Below are 20,862 nucleotides of genomic sequence, written 5' to 3' on the forward strand. Positions count from 1 at the left end.
ACTTGTCAGGAAGTGGTATTAATTTTTCTGCCACTTAAGTGCCCACATATTGAAATAAGACAAACAGCTGCTCGTGGACTAAGAGCAAACAGAGGGAAGAGGCGTTTGGCTGTAGTACTTCTAATGCTGGTGATTGAGCATCAGGGCATTCAGACTGTCAAAGCGTGGGAGAGAACGCAGAAGAAGTGAGTATCACCTACATCAATGAGGAGAGAAAAACAGCACTACACACAGGATGTGTCAAAGTTATAATGAATCACCGCCAGTTCCAAAATAAAAAAAAACCCTCCCCTGGCTGCAGGACAGTGAATAATGGAGCTGTGAAAAACTCTCGCATTAGCCCACTTTGGAGTTCCTCGTGACTCTGGGTAAGTCAGCAGTTGCAGCAGCACTACACAACTGCGTGGAGGCCTGTAGGAGGACGATCCTGAGCCCAACAAACCAATTACACCCCTGTCAGGGCCGTGGCACCGTACTGCATCATCCCACAGAGACACCACTGTCTCACTGCACTCATTTCCACAGCTCAGTAGACCCAGCACTGATCAGCCAGGAGGCCTGGCATGTGTGGCACGGCCATCAGCCCTGTCATTAAGTGTCGATTGTCCTTTATTAGGGAGGCAGTGTTGCTAAAACAAAAGGCCTGCCCTGGTCAGCACACACTGGATTGTTGAAGCATGTGACTCATGTTTGATTGCAGAGAGGCTGGAGGCTGAGCTGCTCTCACCCCATGACTCTCCCTCAGAGCTGAGGCAGCCTTCAGGACTCCGAGGAGCATTTACACATTCCTCCTGAGGCGGAAACACAGCCCATTAGCATCAAATGCTAACAGAGAGGAGGCTCACTGCAGCTCCTTTCAGCAGTCTCATGGTGAAGTTAAAACAATTCATGTGTTAGCTCGAGTGCCTCTCAGGGAGCTTTGTTTTGACATCCTTTGTAGTAGGAATAAAAGATTAACCCATTTCAATCAATCATTCTTTAAAGATGAATAATAACAGGTTTAAGAAATAAAAACTCCAGGCAACCGCATCATTAAAAATAACTTCTTCGTGGGCACAGATGTTGCCATGTATGTCAATAATAAACACTTCTCTGCTTTACATTGTGCAATAAAGCATGTATACGCTGCTTTACACTGCTTATTAATGCTAAAAAAGGAGGGGTAAAAGTAATAGTGATAGTGATTATGCAATAATTGATTTCAGGAACAACTGTTCCGTTTCCTTGAGAAAGGATGATTAACACTGTAGTGATGCCACGCAGCAGCATTCCTTTGCAGCTTGTTGCGACAGAGCAGCGGGGCTCTGGAGGCGGCGAGAAGTCCGTCAATGTGAAAGTGGGCAGACTCTGCTGGCAGGCCCGGGCTCGATGTTACACAGCCTCCAGTAATTACAGGAGAGGGATCAGGCTAGTTGCACAATGGGAGTGAAGCATTAGCTAACTACTGTCTGTCAGCCCCAATAAACTTGAACGCCCCTCACAAAAGATGCGTGCGCTCGATGGAGAGCGAGAGTTGAGGATGGCCTGGACTGGCACACGCTGTTCATTAAAGAGGTGAAAGATCTGCCGCATGGCTCTGGCTCTGTTTCTGCTGAATGATCATCTGCTGTGGGTATGAATGTTTGTTCGAGCTGTGGTCTGACTTGATCTTTTACAATAAGACACAAAAACAAAAGAATCGGACCGACTGAAACAAATCATTCAGATCTGATGTACAAGTTGATTCAAACAATGACATTCCACTTTCAACACGGCTGCCATTATAAAAAGTTTACAAGTTGGAACTAATGGCTTTATTCATGTGTAATAAACCTTTTCATAAATACTTCAGAGTTAAATGCTTAAAGAAGACCTGTTTTGTTGCCAGGTTGGCAATAACATTGGTTGATGATTTTTTGTAATTGTGCTTTGTAAACTAAGCTCTAAGCAAACGCTCAAGGTTATGATCTATTATCTAATGCTCTTATCTGTCATTTATAAGTGACAATAAGTCATATACAGGCGTCTTTTGATATCCCCTCTGCAAAATGTAACAGCATAAGTTGTAAATCATGCAGCAGTTGAACTGTAAAAGGTACATTTAGTTAATCTGGCAACTTAAAGCTCCTGTGAGGAGTTTTTAGCTGATTAAGAAACAGACTGATATTAACACTGATGGCTCTTTATGGCCTACAAAATCAAACAAGACCATCAGCAGCAAGACTGACATTTCCTATGTGGTAACTTTTAATGTCTGTAACCGCTTTGAGGTGGTAGGTGTCAGTCAAGACAACCGACAGCACCCTGAAGAAAGGGACTCTTTTTTCTTTTCCACCACAAACATTCAAAGTGAGTAATACAGGTTACCGTCAACAGAAACCAGGATGGCATTCTTCATCAGATAACTTTTCTTACACATGCACAAGGCGAGCGATAAGAGGTATCACTTGGTCAACAGGAAGTGCCAAAATGTCACAAACACCAAGTCCCTCACAGGAGCTTTAAAAGTTACTACATCTTTGATTTGTTGGTGTATGTCTTGTTTACAAAAGGATCAATCAATCATGAAGTAACCTTTTATAAGTGCATTTTAATCATTTATGACTACTTTGTAAAATGTTCTTATCATCTATTTGGACTTCTCAATGATTTCTGTGAATCTGTTCAATTAAAGTGTGCAGTTCTCACAGATGTTGCTCCAGCTGTTTGAACTTTACGACATTCAGGTCAGACAGGGAGGACTCACACTGATATCTGCACTCATATCTCAACCTAACAGAAACACACGGAGCTACTCATCAAAAACTTTCAGGAGTTATGAAACTTTCAGTCGGTCTGTGGGACTAAGAACAGAAGCGTAAACCGGAGGATGAGGACGGAGGCGGGATGATGCAGACAAAGCGTCGGGACAAACTCATTGATCAGCAGTGAACGAGCGCTCTCCCTCCCTCGCTCTCTTTGTTCATCGCAGCCTCTGCTTTTCAACCAGATGCAATTTGCTGCAGTTTGGTGAGCCAGAGGAGGCTTCCTGATGACTCAAGGTGTAAACCAGGAGCTCACGACAACAGTTGTTTATGAATTCAGAGCATGAAGTCACATCCCTAGCTCCCTCCTGTCAACTAGCTGACTGTTTCTTCTGACAGAAGGAGGTTAGGGAAAGTTGATACAAGATATTTTACATTTAGATGAGATATCCCTCTTTCCTAAAAGCAAGTGCTGTTTTCAAAGAAGTTTTATTTGCTTGAGAGTCTCCCCTCGGGGCGTTTTCTAGTTTCATCAAGTAAAACTGAAGACATTTTATGATCTTTTTCAGCGCTGGTTACAGTGAAATAACAGCTTGTAACTGAAATTAAACTGCAGACCAGTCACATTCAAATGTTATTACACCAAAAATACAGCAAAGACCAAAACCACAGCATTTTTAGGGGCTGTAAAACAATTGAAATGCTATATTTAACTACATGTGAGAGCTTTAGGGCTTTAACTCCAACCCAGAGTTGTCAGACTTCTTATGTCTTTCTCTGTTTATCTTTTTCAAACACATCACTAAAGCTCTGATTTCAGGCACAAAACATGTCAGCACCGCTGATCTTACTGTATCAGGTTGATAAGATTCAACATTAGAGTAAACAACAGCGTGATGTTTGTGAGAGAGGGAGGAATCCACATGCATGAATGAAGGAAGATTTTAGCATTGATTCATGCACACAGCTCTACACAGCCTCCACAAGAATTCATACACTCATAAGATCCACTGAGCTGTTCTTGAATCACTACAGCGGCAAAACTCCACAGACCAGATCCTAACACACAGACAAGTCAAGAAACTTTAAAGCTCCTGTTAGGAGTTTTTACTGAGATGTAAAACAGACTGGAATTAACAGTGATGCTTTTTTATGACTGAGAACTTCAAACAAGATCATCAGCAGCAAGACTGATGACTTCTATACTGTTGTTTCTAATGCCTGTAACCACTGTAAGGGGAAAGCGTCGGATCAGACGACTGCTAGCACACTAAAGAGACAGCTTTAATCCTTTCTTTCACAACAAGTATTCACAGTGAGTGATATGTCTGATTCTTAACGGAAAACAGGGTGGAATTTTTTGTCAGAAAACACTACAGGACAACATCAGCACAGAGATTAGAAAAATTGACATGTCCACAGGGGTGCCAAAAACCAACATAAACACAAAATTCCTCATAGGAGCTTTACCTCATCAAATCTAACATGAAAGGTTGTGGGTGATGATTCTTCTCTCGGTCAATCAATGTGATTTTGGACGTCAAATAGGGTCTGAAATAGTACAAGATCTGAGGAGGCATCATCAGATATCTTGTTTTGTTCAACCAACCAAGCTGAAACTCAAAGATACCCAATTTCCACAAATCTAGACTATAAAATTGGCTGACTAACTTCTACCAGATGGGTCTTAGGTCTCTTCTTGCGTAAAGTCAGAACACTGTGATCCCTTATTCTTTAATTTGCTTTCTGTAGGCTTCATGTCCTTACCGTAAACGGACTATCTTTGGGTTGTGGACAAAACAAGACATCACTTTAGGTTAACAGGATCACTGACCCACATTTTGAACCATTGTCACAGTTTTCTGACATGTTCATAAAACAAACAACTCATCCTAGAGTCAAGAAAATAACAGCAGAAGAAATAAATCAGTGGTTGCAGCCCAAGTTTGGTGGCCAGATGTCTAAAGATGTCTCATGAGCTCTGGGAAACTGGATGTGTTTTTGTTGTGGTTTTAGTTATTGTCAAGAAAAAAAGTAAACACAGTGACAGCAAAAACAATTAGTGGAAAAGAAAACAGGACCGACTTAATATTCCACCAAATTCAACAACCAGTTCTCATCCTGAGCCCTTTGTTTACCTGCAGGAACAAGAACGCCTTCAACTCTGCACCTGACGATCTTTGACTTACAGATAAACCACGTGTAACATCACTTCTCTGTACAACAACAAAAGCACAGATTAGCCATGCACTTAAGCTATAGACCTCCTTAAAGGCAGAGCAGCTCTACTGGCAAACTGTTTGATTGACGCCTCAACATCACCACATACTCTGCCTGCTCCATCCATTGGAGCAGGCAAAGGGTTCATGATATACAAGGAGAGAATCAGAGATGAAGACGTCACATGAGCTTCCTTTTGGTGTTTGATAATTAGTCATGGTTTCAGGACAGTGCTGTCTACCTTTAGATAAAACAAAGACCGGCTTTCTAAGAGTGTGAACACAGACTACAGTGTTCTGCAGGACATAATAGGATGTGGTGGAGGTGCTGGAGGGGGGGAGTCAGGGCAGATTGCCTCAATATCCCTGAGACCCATGCAGACTCAGTCACCCTTGAGGGCAGAAACACAGACAGGATGGGGAGGCAGAGGCCCTCTGCAGGACACCGACACCCAAACACTATAGATATATAACACATTTCTTCTGTTAGGGGATAAAATTAAAATAAAAGGACTAGAGCTGCGAAATCACAAAAAAATATGCAAATATGAATCCTCATTGTTTTGAATCACAGCCTCCGTCTGTTTTTATGACAGGTAAAGGATGTCCTTTACCTGTCATAAAAATACCTGCATGCCTGATCAAAACAACAATAACAAAAGACCCTTAGTCATTGTGTTGACACAGTGCCTCATAATGCATTGGATCTAATGCACAGAGGGATACAACACCTGCAACTACAAGAAGGGGAATTCAGCCAGGCGTTGTTTACCAGGCCTCATGCACTGTCATACTCAATGTGCGGCTGCAGAAAACACCACATTACTGTAAAAATAACCTGCTGAGGAAAGGTGAGGAGGACACACCTACATGCACCTCCTTTATTTACTGTTGCTCGACCGAAACTAGACAAGGCTGCACAGTGCAGTCTCTGGTATCGGCTGCAGCAGGGAGGTGGATCCATCTGAATAAACACACAGACACAAATGGAGCTCGTACCTTAGAAATTCTTGCAGACAGGTGTCACAGAACCGATGTCCACATGTAGACACTTGGACGGGCTCCCGCATCGCCTTGCTGCAGAGCGGACACTGGAAGCGTCTCTTTGGCTTCTCCAGAAACTTGTAATCAAACCCGGGCATCGCTGCAGCTTCCGTGGTTCAGTCTTTTTCAGGTTAAAGGTACAAATGTCCTCTGTGGTGTCTCCCCCTCCCCCTGAAATCGGGGCTATTTATTAGCTGCACAGCCGTTTTAAGCCGATGAGGGGTTCATATCACGTCCCGTCTTCCTTCCGCCACCGCCGACAGATCGGGATTTAATAAAAGGAGACGCGTCCTCCTCCTCCTCCTCCCCCAGCTTCTCCCTCCTGCAGCCCGGAGACTGACAGCAACAAAAGGAGCGACTCTGTCCAGGAAATGCTGCAAAAATGGTCACAGATTCCTCCTCTCCTTATCAGTCAGTGTGTGTGTGTGTGTGCAGGTTTACAGCTCAGGGGTTACAGAGGCCGTGCGAGGCCCTCTCGTCCGCGGTGGATGCAGATCTGACACACTGAGCACAATGCACAACCCTTCTATCTGTTTAGGTGCTCCGAGTCCCGCCTCCTCCCTCTGTGCAGGAGGAGTCAAGAAGCTGAGACGCTCACATTCACACCATTTTCTCCCCCCATTTCATCTCTATTTACGGCTCTTTAAATGGACATTTCAAGCCTTATTTGTTATGCAGAGGCCCTAAACTAATAAGTAATGTTTGTTCTGCATTGTCATAATTATGCCATCAATATGTCTATTTAAATAAGAAATTCACACATTTTGTCATCATGCATTTGCTTAGAAATAAAACACTTACAGTCCTCAAAAGTAAGAAAAAGAGTGAGAAGTGGTTTGTATTTAAGTCAAATATTTAAGTCAAATAAATAAAAAATATGACCTAATAATGCAGAATACAGTCCAGTCAGAGGTGACATGCGCCCTCTGGTGGTGGAGCGCACACACAAGTTACAGAAATATGATACATTGTGTCTGAATTAAATGTTAAAATATTCCGTTACATGTTAAAGTAAATAAAACATGGTTTATAGATTTAACACTCATAATAAAAAATAATTAAAAAAAATATGACATAATGTTATGACAGTGTGAAACAGCACACAAACTTACACACCAGCACTAACACTGATCATTTTTCACCTGCTGTGTTGCCACCGGATTACATCATCATTACATCATCACACAGGACAACAATGGTGAACGATCTGCGTCTCCAGAGGTGTGAACACATCTGAACTAAAGCGTCATTATAAACAAACTTACAGAGAAATGGATGATTTGCATGTTAATCAACAAAATTACAGAAAATGCAAACAATAGTTTTTTAATTAAACCGGATTATATCAGCTCTGTGAAAATGATACAGATTAATGTGTGGGGGGGAACAGGGATGGGAGATTATAGCACTGGTAATCATCACTATGTTGTAGGCCATGTACACAGTTTCAGGTGCAGATGTGCAGCTTTGTTTTTGTTAAAAGGTCGAAGTCATGATAAAAATGATACAATACATTTGCAACCTCTGGAGAATTATGTAGATTCAAAGTTCATTTGAGCATTAATGGTGTCTGTGTGTGTTAAAGTACAGGAGATAACACATACAACTGATTCTGACAGTCTCCAAACTGAGCATATGCTCTGTCAAACCACAGATAACCTCAGAGTTATCCCAGGATGTGACAGCTCTAAAACATGATTTATTTTTGAGCTTTGACATTTAAGAATGAAAAGCAAAATTCAAGAAAATGAAATATAAAAACATCAAACACAATAAAAATGAATGAAATACAAGATTTCACCCACAGGCACAGGCAGCTTTAGTATGTAGCTAGCTACACTTTACTTCACTGTATCAGTTTGGTAGCCTTAGCTGTATGTCATTTTGCAGACGCAGATCATCAGAATATCATTATGCATATAAAACATTACCATGTGTTATAATAGTTTAAGCAATCTTACAGATTATAAAGTACTTTAAAGGTATGATATGAGTTCTTATTCCACCACTTCAGCAAACTTATTTCCAGCAGTATTACACCTTCACATGAATACAGATTACACAATATAATTAGACATTATATAAGTTAAAAATCACATTTCTACACATTTTATGAAGTTAAAACACTAACCTATGAACATACACACGTGTCTGAAAATGACTCACTCTAGTGACCCTTCATTTATTGTCTACCATTATCTGTGCTTTAAATGTTGCATTGTAGGATTAAATCTAATAGTGTTCATGTTTTGTACCATAGATATTGAGTTCAACTGTTTCATTAATCGATGACCTAGTAAAAACAAATCATATAACTTCATAAACCTCTCATATGACAAATAAATGGATGAAGAAAGGGCACAATCTGTTCCAAAAAAAGCTCAGCATGACTCAGAAAAAAGTGTTGATGCTCACCCTCCCCTCTGAAAAGAAAGAGTCACCCTGTGTAAACATACTTTCTCCTTACAATCCCATCATGCAATTTGTCACACTAAATATATGTCACTGTACATGATTCATACATCCTAAACCTTGATTTGTGGTTAGCTGTTAGTGCACACTGCTGTGTGCATATAACACAAAAAGGGATGAGCGAACGAGAGAGTAATTCCGGACACAACAACGCTCATTAAGTCCTAATACTTTGTTCAGTTGAGCTCCAAACAACAGGCAGCAATCTGTTTTGAACTCTGCTGCTGAGTTACAAATGTATTTGAGGACTAATCCAATAAAGCACAATGTGACCACTGACGATGTGATCAAGATTAACATGTTTGCTTCACTTGACTGATGACTTTCCAAACTCTCGAGTGGCTGTCATTCTTCTCTTTCTCTGCTTTGTATCATCTCATTCATCAGTGGCTTAGCGGAGCTCAAACCAGTCTGACTTTTGCTGCCCTTTTTCATGCTAAGCCTGCACGTGAGAGAGGACAATAGCTGTCCACATGAAAGCTGCCTGTTGACGACTTCCTGTAATCCTGCCTCAGTAACCGCAATCCTTCAACTCACCTGTTGTGAAATACACCTGCTGCAACGCACATTTCTTGATCTTTTCTGTGCTTCTGATATCAACCCACTAAAGGAAACAAACACTCATTCCTGGAGGAGGAGAGAAAAAAAGCTAGAGAGGAAGAGAGAGTGAAAATGTGAGGCCGCAGCTGCAGTGTGAAAGGGAATCTTTGAAGTGCAGCGCAGATGGGCCTTTGGCAGGACTTATTCAGAGGAAGCTGTCCTTCACCTCACACCACCGCCGGACTTCATGATGAATGCTGAGAGAGTTTGTTTTTTATCAGGACCAGATCATCTCGGCACAGGCTCCTCAAGCAAGGCTGAAACAAGAGGGACAAAGCGAGAGTGTCAGTAGAGCTGAAATTAAAGGTTCAGTTATCAATTAACTGACTCACAGAAAATGAAATGAGAACTATTTTGATGACATATTTCCAAATACTGGGTTTCTTCAACAGATGTGACAGTTCACTAAATATCTTTCTACTCTAGACTGATCAGTGGAAAAAATAAGAAATTCAAATATTCCACATTCAGCTCTAGAAAATATCAACAACACAATTTCTCAACATTTGTCAGACAACACAATCAATCAACTGAACATAGAAGCAGATTCCAATAATGAGGCCAATAGAGGCTGATGGTTGATTAAACATCCGTCAAAGCTCGTCTTGCTTTACCATGAATTTAAAAGTTACCTTCCGATAACATCTATTACTACGATTCATGATGCTTTCTATATTTCATTTTGTAACAAAGTAATGATGACGCTGAGGTGTCACATCTCAAAGTGGTAAAAACTTTAGACCGTATATGAAAACCAGTAGCAGCACTCATCAGTTTAAAGTTTCTAGTCTGGGCTGTCACTCGTGAAACTGACCCTGTAAACCGCATCTTTGAGGTCATGTCCTTGTCTCATGGTTCAGGTCCAGGCCACATGTAAACAGCAGCTCTGCACGCTGTGGTGAGGATTACTGACATTTCTGTTATTTATTAAATTGTGATGCAGTTTAATCTCCTCCAAATCTGCAGCTATTTTCATTTCAGTAGTGTAGAGGGACGCTTTAATCCCACCTTAACTGTTCCTCAGTTTTCATGATAATAGATGGTCACAGTTGGCAGGACGGGGCACACACTGCTGTTCACTTAAAATCAACAACAATGAAAAGGTAAACTGAATTATTACTTTCAGTCTGCAGCTGAGATTAGTTCTTCTAAAAGGAAATGTTTCTTGTAATAAAAACTGGAGATGCTCAAAGTATGAAACAAAGTTTCGTCCATCCAGCTTTGAAACTTGGAACTGAGTCATTTCTTCACTAACAAACACATCCGTGTCATCAAGAGACTCTCATCTCAAAGTTTGGCTTGTTTCTCCTTCTTGGACTCCTCCTCCTCTCCCTCCTCCACATCCTAACATCTCAGCATTTTTAACAAAGGGGTAATGAGCAAAATATTACGTTTCACTGCCAGCAAAGTGTTGCCATGACAACAAGCCACCGATGTCACCGTGAACGGGTGACTCTCGTCGAGCTGCACCGCCTTCGGTATCCCAGAGTCCTCCTCTTTCCTACCGAGGCGGCCGCGGGCCCCCTTTCCCCAGGTGTACACCTCACCGTCTGAGGAGAGAAAGCAGGAGGAGAGTTAGTCATCGTTTCTCCAAATCCACAGCACAACCCTCAGAACACATTAATCCACACAAATCTTTCCCTGACAGCCCTGCCTCTCCTGCAGTGGGAGAAAAATGGCTCAATCTGAAGGAAGTCAAAGCTGAACAAAGACTTTTCACTACAAAGAAACCCTACAGGCATGACTGCCACTGCTGGAAGTCTCCCTGGGGAGCCAATCGTTGGCACAGTGTGACATTTCACCATTTAACCCTCGGCTTCAAGAACAAAACACTCACTTAACATGCTCAACGCTGACTTTTAATAACAGTTGCCAGGCTGGCGAAAAGGCATCTGCTTTTTGTTGCTGAAAAATGAAATATGGGTGCCATGTCCACTCAGTATATATTTTGAGGCTTCAGACACTGACACTGAGCAGAAACCAACAATGTTTTGTTGTTGGTGTTTTATCTGAGACTTTACAGATTTTAAAACTACACATAAGATGTTTTTCTGTGTTGGGCCTTATGGCTTAAAGAGCGGATCAACACTTTTGCTGATTGTTTTCAAAAGTAAACCGCAAGTTTTTCCACACACCAAGTTTTTAACTCCCATTTCATTACTATTTTAAAAGTTGTTAATAATAATTTCTAAGTAACACTGCTGTTTTGGGGTCAAAAAGCTGCTCACAGTGACTGTTTGAAACTCTCATCAGACTGCATCAGTTTCCCACAATCCTCTTCTTTTCGTTCCAAGCTGCTAAACCACAGCAACCTGACAAGCTGTGTGTGTGTAAGTGTGTGAGAAGACTGTTTTTAATTACCTGTCCTGTTAGCTTTGTTATTGCAGTGTGTGAAAGTCACATCAACAAACAGTCCAACTCACCAGATCCAATAGCTAATGTGAAAGCGTCTCCACAGGCGGCCATGCTGATGCTCTGCGGCCCCGGCACCAGGTAGGGCACACGGCTGCTACGACGCGAGCTGCAGCCCATCTGGCCGTGCTGATTGCTGCCAAAGGTGAAACACTGACCCTTTTCTGTAAGAGGAAAATGAAGTTTGAGTTTATTAAAACTCTATCTCTTTCAATATCTATTTCACTGTGGTTTTCCGATAGCATTGAAACATGTTAGAAGTGAACTCTTTTACTCCGATACTGCAAAGAGCAAAGAGAACAAGTTTGGTTAGTGCTAAATGAAACTGTGACCTTCTCTTATTTCATGTGATTTCTTGACTGCTAATGAGAGTCATTCACCTGTAACAGCAACAGAATGTGCTGTCCCAATGTCGATGTAAATAATCTTCTCCTTGTTGAGTGGGGCTGACTGGACAGGAATGTAAGAGTGGACTTCCTCCACCTGATTTGAGGACTGTGGTTCCTCTCCAGTTGTTATTTTATCCAGTCCGAGCTTGTTGAACCTGACCCCAAGACAACAAAAGCAAGGTATTTTGAAAACAGAATAAGTGTGTCGCATTCATACTTCTGAACAATGCAACAATCACAAAACTCATATCTTATATTGTTCTTATGTTGTTTCTTTGTCTGCTGCAGGTGAATTATGCTGCTCTGCAGGTGAATTATGCTGCTCTGACTCAGGCTTGAAAATAACTTGTTTGCAGCTTTACATCCGGCCCAAAGCCAGACTAAGAGAGAGGGATTAACAATGAAAGAGAAGTGTTTGTCATTTTGGGAGAATGCTGCCTCACTGGTTGTGCACCATAGCGTTCCACCAGCAGTAAGAAACGTGATAACATCCCTCATGCTTTGGCCTCTTTATACTGGCTCAAGTATGTTTTAGGGCAGATTTCAAGACCTACTGGTTGAGTTAAAGGCCGATCATGACCTTTCTCCTCACCTTTTGTGGATCTCTTAGATCTGTTCATAATAGTTTCAACTTTGAGATGCTCAAGTAGGTTTTTTGTCTGTTCAACCTGAAGAGGTCTGACATTTTGCAGGCACTGATGTCATGTCAGCTCCTTCTCAATAAATACTTATCTCTGAGGTTCTTTTCAAAATTTACTTTGAGTTTCAATTTTTTTTGAACTGCTTCTTTTAACATTTTTTTATTCTTCCGTGCACATAAAGAAGCTGGTAACATTGGTCTATAGTGGTGTAATTTTATCTGGGGTTAATATTAGGGCATCACTTTCAAAATCAGAGTCAAAAAGGATCCTTTCTGAAAAACATACACTTTACTCATTAAATATCAAATGAGATGTTTCAAAAGTGATTTTTAGCTCAGATTTACTAAACTCAAAGGCTTAGCCTGAAAAACAGAATTACTACCTGTTGCTTCCACATGCCAAAATGCTGTGCTGAGTGCTGATAATCATGGAGCAGTCAACTCCACACACAACCCTCTGTGCCTCAAATTCCACAGGTAAACACACCTGCTGGGGAGAGTTGTGGGTGTCTTGGGTGCCGAGCCCGAGGCGACCTTCATGACAGAAACCGGAAACAGAGAAAAGAACAAAGTGTGCAATCACGCCGTGAGCTCAGACGCCGCTGTCATAAATCAATCAATCAAAAACAAAACTAAAAGATGAGCATGAAGATAGACTGAGTGGGTCTAAAAACAACCCACTCATTTACCATTGTCTCCTCTTCCCCAGGCAAATACTTCTCTTTCATTGGTCACAGCGAGAACGTGGGAAGCACCACATGACACCTGAACCAGCTCATAGCCGAGGAGAGCCTCGACTATCTTAGGCTGTGGGGGGAAACAAAGCAAGAGATAAGAAGTGCATCCATCATGAGATTTAAACGACAGACAGACCTCACATAGGTAACGGCAAAATCCATGTATCAGTTTACCATCAGAAACCTCCAGTACGTTACAAAAATACATTAATGCACAGTGTATTGGACTACTTCAGATTCTAATGTTTTAGACTGAATGAGAATCAGATGATAATGTGGCTAATCTGAGGGCTTCTGTTTCATTTCTTTAGTGGATGCTTCTGGTCCCCCTCAGGTCAGGCCAATCACATCTGTTTATCTGGCATTGGTCAGATTTCAGCTCCACTGAGGCATTTTTGTAAACAACCAAGACGGTCGCTGCTGATTTAAAAATGAGTTTAATCTGCTATTGCATCAGTATTAAACAAACTGGCAGGGTTGCTCACACTGCCTGCAGACTTTGAGAGTTGGCTACAGAATCATGCAGAATGTCTGAGTATTTTGTTGAACTACACGTCAACTGAAACTGGATGTTTGATCTAGATTCATCTCCCAGTGGCCTGCAGCTACTTTTTCTCTCTCTCTAATTGTTTGTTGGGTCAAGAAGAATTTTGGTTTTGCCTTTTCAACAACCCTCAGAAATCCCAAAGTAACTAATATAGCTTCAGACTTGTTTGCAGCTTTAATCAGTCTGGCTATGTTAGAGTAGCTGTGACTAAGCTAGTGACTAGTCACTAATGTGGTGCACCTGAGACCATCTTTTACTTTTAGTCTTATTGATAAGATAAACAAACCACACAAACCTAACTTCTGAACACTTCTAAACTCTGCACTGAGTGTGGATCTGATATGATTTGGATATTCAAGTATTTTCCTTTGAACAGTGGACGTGTACCTGAGTTACATCATTGAAGTTACCGTGACCCAGACAGCCATTGCTTCCACTTCCAAATGTCATGATGATTCCTCTGTCTGCAAATTGGAAATATAAGCGTAAGATTAAAGACACATTTAGTTGATGAGTGCAGGTGTATTCTTGTTTAGACTAACAGAATACTAATACTCCATATTCAGGAGATGGGACAGGGAAACGTGATGTAAGTGGGAAGCTGTCAGAGTCAGGAAAGTGTGTCTTTAATCCTGTGTTATCTGACTTCAGCACACTGACCAAGGAAGCAGCACAGTTTGGATCTAGCTAGGAATACATGCAGAGTTATATTTTACATCCACTCTATCTGATCAAGTCTGTAAAAAAGAGCTGATCCTGTCCTCAGTTTCATCTGTACAGTTAAAGGCTGCCTCAGTGTTTCACAGCCTTCATGTGTGAGTGTGTGAGGGCAGAAAAAAGAGAATAACTGTTGATTTCCTGCCCACCAACCTGTCATGCAAGTGGTGAAGAGATCGCCACAGGACACAGACTTGATGGTGACTCCGGACTGACCCTCCAGGAAACGTGAAATGAACTGAGGCTGCATCTGCTCCACTACACCAGGTAGACTGCCTTCACCAGAACCCACTGACGGAGCCTGTAAGGAGAAGAGGTTATCAGTCGATGGTTAGAAAAAGATAGTTCATAATGGAGGAAACAGAGTGAGTACGTAACTCTTTCCTGGAAAATGTAAGAAATTCAGGATTTGTGAGGATAAAATCTACCCTCTGAGACACTGATAGGAACCATTACTCCAGTGATGGTGCTTTCTGGCACTCTGTTCTTGTTAACTGTCTGTGTTTTCCAGTCTTGTTACAGTTTACATTTAAACTCTACTCTCTTGAGTTTCCTAGTTCCTAGAAATTACAACCCCAAACATGTTGCTTTTAACTAAATGGAGTTGTCAGTTTCTGCCTGTGGGCTACTGAAGAAACTGCTGTTTGGTTTTCTCCTCTGACGTGATCTTTGATTCTACACAGAGACTCTCTGAGGGGTTTACATAAATAACAGAATTCTACCTTTTGTGGTGTTGATAGCTGGAAATGTTCACTCTTCTATATCTATTATGGAAGGAGTTTGATGTCTTTGGAAGAAACAGAAATGAAATAAAACGTGTAGTACTCCAGTGACAGACCTCCCATGTGATCAGACGCCCTGACTTGGTCACCCCCATCCTCTGAGTGCGGCCAAGAGACACTTGGAGCACCTCTGTGTTGAGCATTGGTAGGCGGAGAGGCGCTGAGATTCCACTTCCCCACGTATACACTGAGGACAGCGGGAGGGAGTGCACCTTTCCTGATCCCAAACCGACCGATCCATCTGTTTCATCCAAAGAAATAACAACTTCATAGTCACAATGACAAACCTGGTATGAACTGCATCTCAGTAAAATACATGTATTATGACTCTGACCTCTGGACCTGCCGGCAGGAACTCTCCCTCCTGGTCTACCTTGAGGCCCAGTTTGCACAGTAGACAGTGGTTTCTCAATCCTGGAAAAAAAAGTCAGAGGTGGTGATTTTATCCCCAAATAAAAACCTAATAATGTGTTTGTCATAAATCATGCTTTCACAAACTACCTGCGCATTTTGACATTGCCGATATCTGTGTACAGGTTGAGTAATGGCCTGATGCAAATGGGAAGAGCCATTATTTCATTAAGTTGAGGCCGTTTGGATGGATCCAGATTGAGCATATTGAGGATGAGCTGTCGAAGTTCGGGGCTGTATCGGTCTGAAATTGGAGCAAATGTTCCACTCATGATCTTCAGAACGAGGGCTGGAAGATTCTGGAAGAGACAGTCCAAGGATTTCATTTTGTATCATGAAAATTAGAAGAATCCCCTGCATCACTGCTAAAAGGAAAGAGACTCTCACATTCTTGTTTTCACACAGAATTGATAGTGAAGAAAGAAAAGTGTGAAACTTTGTTTATTATTGATGTGTTAAAATCAGAAGCCCCAGCAATCTTGATTTGGAGTAAAACTTGGGAAAAGCTGTGTTTTCTTTGTAAAGTATCCTGAGGAATCAAAAGAATCACTCACTGTGGTGTTCAAACTGTAGCTCTGATGGTTGTTATGATGGTTTGAGAGGTTGGTTTGAATGAATTGAGAGATTTTAACCGATACATGCAAGTTAGCCAGGGATATCTGTAATGAAAATGCTCTACGTACAGCAGCCTCGAAGGCCCTCTTCAGGCTTGCCAGCTCATACAGCACACAGCCCAAAGCCCAGATGTCGCTCTTCTGGTTGTACGGCTTTCCCTCACACAGCTCAGGGGAGATGTAGCACGGGGTCCCAACCACCTGCAGAGTTAAGTCAGAATGAGACATTGATTTCTATTCCAAGGGTTCAAAATATCATGGACAGTTTGTTGATGAAGGTGAATTTAACGCACCGTGTAAGCTTTGCTCTTGCTGACAAGGATTTTGGAGATGCCAAAATCACCAATCTTGACGATCATCTGGTGCTTATCAAGAAGAATATTCTGCGTCTTGAGGTCTCTGTGCAGGATGAGTTTGTTGTGGACATGATACAGGGCAAGTAAGATCTGGACGAAGAAGTGAAGAATGGTTTCCTCGTCCAGCAGAGAGTTACAGCGCTTCTGTATGTAATCAGCCAATGTTCCGCCTGTATGAAGAAAACAGGACAAACAGTAACCTTTTAGATATTAAGTCTTCATAAAAAAGAGTGTAACTTTTGACTTTTGAAAAACATGGACAAGAAATATAATTCAGAAGATAATCCAGAGCCTGTTAAAGTCTGATCTCTTACCTGAACATAGAAAGAGCTAAAAGCACCTTGTTGGAAGGTTTCAGACTGAACAATGGATCTGGGATTTGCTACAGAAAGTTGGAATACTTGATGACAACCTAGTTTTTTTTTTAATTGTACCATGTAATACTGACAGAAAAGTTACCCCATGATATCGCCCGACCTAGCAGACTGATGTTCAACTTTTTTTCCCAGGCTTGACATGGGAACAAGACAAGGTATGTGGCCCTCCGGTACTAAACCATGGGAAAAGTGAATCATTAGACACTGAACAAAAGGCTTTCATGTAATAAGATATTACAGTGAGCTTACCTGGAGCATACTCCATAGCTATCATGAGAGCCTTGTCTTCCAGGAAGTTCTCATAGTACTCTATGATATTTGGATGGTTCAGCAGTTTCAGGACCTGACACTCGTTTTGAGCTGCTAGGCGTTCATCTCGTGACATCTGCTCCACTGGGATCTCCTTCAGGATGAGGAAGGCCCCGTCGCTGCGCCTGCGGCACAAGTGGACGATCCTGAAAGGAGGGGAAAATTAGAACAAATCTGATGCTGATTATGACCCATAAACAACACAGCAAGATGATCTTTTGGGGCTTAGATATTGGGTGCTGGTGTCATTGTGTTTTGGTGCTGGTTTAGTAGCATTTGGAAATATCTGAGGACAATTTTGGAAAGTAGGACAAGAAATCAGTGGCTTGATTCCTTTACTTATGTATGCTTATTTTTAAGTGTTGTTGATATTTGAGGACTACTTTAAAAATCTTAATCTTCGGCACTATGAAACACAAACACTGACGGTTTTGTGGTAAATTTTAAAAGGGTAAATAAAGCTCCATGACCTGCACATATCCTGCATTCAATTGCTTATCATGAGTGAGACAGGTCGTCTTTTCCTTGATCCAGTCAAACTGTGAATTTTGTGTTATTGTCTGCATTTAGTTGTGTTGACGGCCAAAAATGACCCACTTAAATCTTGTAGTATACATAGGTAGTCATAAATAATGTCCAGTTGAACAGAATTTTGACTTGACACTTTGCAGTCTGCGGGGGAAGCAGTATAAAACACAAGGATGCGAGGCGACTGGACAAACTAGTAAAAAAAGGTCGCCAGGTTGGACTCACTGGAGGCTGTGGTGGAGAGATGCACACAGAAGAAGCTAGAGGCCATTCTAAATTACACAGATCATCCACTTCACAACTTCTCTGTGGACCAGAGAAACAGCAGCAGTGGACGGCTCATCTCTCTGCGCTGCAGGACTGAGAGATACAGAAAATCATTCATCCCTGCAGCCATTAGGATTCATAACTCTCTAGCCAATGGGAGATGAGCAGCCAGACACCTGAATTTCCCTTTGGGGATTAATAAAGTACATTTTATCAGTGGCGGTTCTAGACCAATTTTACTGGGGGGGCCATGCTTGGGCCAAGGGTGTTGTCAGAGGGACACATTCAATCCTGACAAAAGAGACTGAGAAGGGCGAGGACCGGCTGAGAACAAACTGGCAAAGCATCAGTGCATCCCTTTATACTAGACATATATACTACTGTGTACTATATCAAAATGCAGACTGACAGCAGCTGTTTGGCTGTTTACACTCAACATGAGTCCCTTAGCGCTCTAAGGGACTGGAACCAAGTGCCACACACATGTTTTCCGCCTGTAACATCGGCGCGATACCGAAGCTTTCTATTATTGTATAATCTTTGTTTGGTGTGGAGGGGGGGCCACAGGGGGGTCCAGGTTCAGTTTTACAGGGGCACTGGCCCCTGTTGGCCCCTCCCCAAAACCGCCACTGTGCATTCTATTCTATTCTATTCTATTCTCCCTTTTACATGACAGAGCCGTGGGAAGTGGCTTTAAGTTGGGGGTGCTGTAGTAAGAGGTGCAATTTTTTTTTCTTTTTGCATTTAGGTTACTTATGCAACTGATAGGCTATAGCGCACATACATTTTATTTTTATTTATCTAGTTTGAATACAAGCTTTCAAGAGAACTTTTCATTATAAATTCACAAATTGCAACTTTCATTTCCTGTTGTACAGCAAAGAGCATACAAGCCAAACCTGGTAAAACAGGCCCAAAAGACAGTAAAGCGCATTGAACAGAACTTATCCAAATACATTCAGTTTTTAAGCAGGCACACAAACAGGGCCCATGAATCGGGTTATTTTAAAATGAATAATTATTTAAAATTGTTATAATTATTTCTCAAATCTTCCTCAGGCATTACATTTTCAGAAAATAATACAACGAAAAAAAACCGGATTTATTGTGTTTATTAATGTATTTGTTTCAACTTATTTATCCATCCAGAAAAAATTGTGTGATGCCTTTTCCAACAGTGGGTGCTGCAGCACCCTCAGCACCCCTACTTCCCACGACCATGGTCCAGGATGAAATTAGTTCCAGTGCATAGTTGGAAGTAAAATCTGCAGACATTGACAAATAACTTACAATCTTTTAACAACTTTGTTTACAAACTTCAAGCATGTAGCCACATAAACTCTGCGTTGTGCGCAGAGGTCTATCCTGGCTTACTCAACAAACGACAACTAGCCCAGCTAAAAGGTATGGAGCCAAAGAAACACAAACTTCTGCTGTTTTACACAAAACCTGACCAGTATGGAAACTTTGATGTAATTTGGCATTCGTATTTAACACACAGCTAACCTCCACATGCTTTTTGACAACTTTTTTTTGTTTTTAACAATCCTCAGAAAGTTTCTAGACATGTCTTCTTTAGTGGGCGGCGCTCATCTGACACATATCCCGTTACATCTGGGGGAAAACTAAGGTTTTCCTGCCTTCTAGTTTTCTTAGTTTACACCGTACTGACGAGAATTGTATACATAAAAAGATTTTCATAACACAAAGTGTAAACAAAGTGTCAGTGAACGACGAGTTTACCCGAAAGCTCCTCTTCCCACTACTTTGATTTTCTCATACTTCTCCATCGCTGCTCCTAAACGTTTCCGCGGTTTCCAGGCAACCCGTCCCAAGTCCTACAAGAAGCCATGAGGGACAAACGGGACGAAGCTCGAAATCTCCCGTTATTATCACTCTAAAGGAGGAAACACTTAATAAGTATGTAATGACTACTGTTGAGGATATTTAAGTTAATACATGTTTGTAGTCACAGAGGAAGAGATTTAGTGACAGAGAGACAGATAGTCGAGAGTCTTCTGCTTTTAAGATATAAAGTACTTATTCCGTCCTGTCTCTTTTCTTCAGTCTAATGAATTATAAGGGTACATTTGTGTGTCCTTGTTTACACAGCTGACAGTTTTTCTTGCTTGACATGTTTCTGGAGTCAGTTTTGAGTTGGTAATACATTTTTCTTTTATAAACACAGTGTGTATAGTTTATGGTCAACAATGCATTAAATATCAGTAGGTATTGTGCATATTTTAATTACTACTTTTTTTTTCTCCAAATATTAACTCACATCTAACTAATCCCCCCCCCCCCCCCCCCCCCCCTTTCTAAAAGTTGACCCTGTAGTTTGCTTACAGAATAAATTAACTAGTTTTTACACTTGATGTTATGGGATTTGTATTTGTTGTGTAAAATGCAGTGCAATGTTGTCCTCCAGGGAACATATTCATCAGGTAAAAACATAAAGTGGAACAGTGAAACAGACAGGATTTGAGTTGTGTCTGGAGCAGGGTCTCCAGACACTAGTCTTACATTCAGACGCCAGTACCTTCCTTTTGTCTGAGATTAGCAGGAAGGAGGCTGCATATGAGCGCCGTTTCCCCTCTCTGCCATGATAGGGATAATAAATGCTTTGTGCTGTGACAAAGCCACCTCTGTGCTGTGCTGAAGCTCATACCCCCAAAATTTTACCAATCTCAAATAATGACACATCACCACAAATAGTGA

The 20,862-nt window shown here is 41.5% G+C and overlaps 2 protein-coding genes across 3 annotated transcripts in view; both read right to left on the minus strand.

The window, feature by feature from the left end:
* traf4a (tnf receptor-associated factor 4a) overlaps window positions 1-6,511 on the minus strand; it is a 39,779-nt gene extending 33,268 nt beyond the window's left edge. The window contains exon 1 of the mRNA XM_034700743.1: window positions 5,942-6,511. Within this exon, the coding sequence (XP_034556634.1) occupies window positions 5,942-6,084 (143 nt within the window). The 5' untranslated portion in view covers window positions 6,085-6,511. The remainder of the gene's footprint in view (window positions 1-5,941) is intronic.
* A 288-nt stretch (window positions 6,512-6,799) lies between these two features.
* Window positions 6,800-19,994, minus strand: nek8 (NIMA-related kinase 8). 2 transcript variants are annotated; one of them, XM_034700741.1, is made up of 15 exons: window positions 19,888-19,994; window positions 17,290-17,495; window positions 16,601-16,833; window positions 16,377-16,508; window positions 15,784-15,992; window positions 15,617-15,696; window positions 15,339-15,523; window positions 14,654-14,801; window positions 14,171-14,247; window positions 13,189-13,306; window positions 12,883-13,033; window positions 11,851-12,014; window positions 11,482-11,634; window positions 10,450-10,608; window positions 6,800-9,315 (listed from the first exon to the last, which is right to left on the minus strand). In XM_034700741.1, the coding sequence occupies exons 1-15, from the start codon at window positions 19,932-19,934 to the stop codon at window positions 9,287-9,289; spliced, it is 2,091 nt and encodes a 696-aa protein (XP_034556632.1). In that variant the 5' UTR covers window positions 19,935-19,994; the 3' UTR covers window positions 6,800-9,286. The 2 variants fall into 2 exon arrangements, with proteins under 2 accessions (XP_034556632.1, XP_034556633.1); XM_034700742.1 differs by lacking the exon at window positions 19,888-19,994 and adding an exon at window positions 17,123-17,213 and having other exon boundaries at window positions 17,290-17,400.
* Window positions 19,995-20,862: the final 868 nt, after the last annotated feature.

Source organism: Notolabrus celidotus, chromosome 14, assembly GCF_009762535.1.
Source record: "Notolabrus celidotus isolate fNotCel1 chromosome 14, fNotCel1.pri, whole genome shotgun sequence".
Taxonomy (NCBI): domain Eukaryota; kingdom Metazoa; phylum Chordata; class Actinopteri; order Labriformes; family Labridae; genus Notolabrus; species Notolabrus celidotus.

Coding starts and splice junctions, on each gene's coding strand:
- nek8 (XM_034700741.1), bottom strand. CDS start 19,934: ATGGAGAAGTATGAGAAAATCAAAGTAGTGGGAAGAGGAGCTTTCGG. Junction 15,524..15,616: donor TCCTGCCGGCAGGTCCAGAG/GTCAGAGTCATA, acceptor TGGATGAAACAG/ATGGATCGGTCGGTTTGGGA. Junction 10,609..11,481: donor CACATTAGCTATTGGATCTG/GTGAGTTGGACT, acceptor TTCTCTCCTCAG/ACGGTGAGGTGTACACCTGG.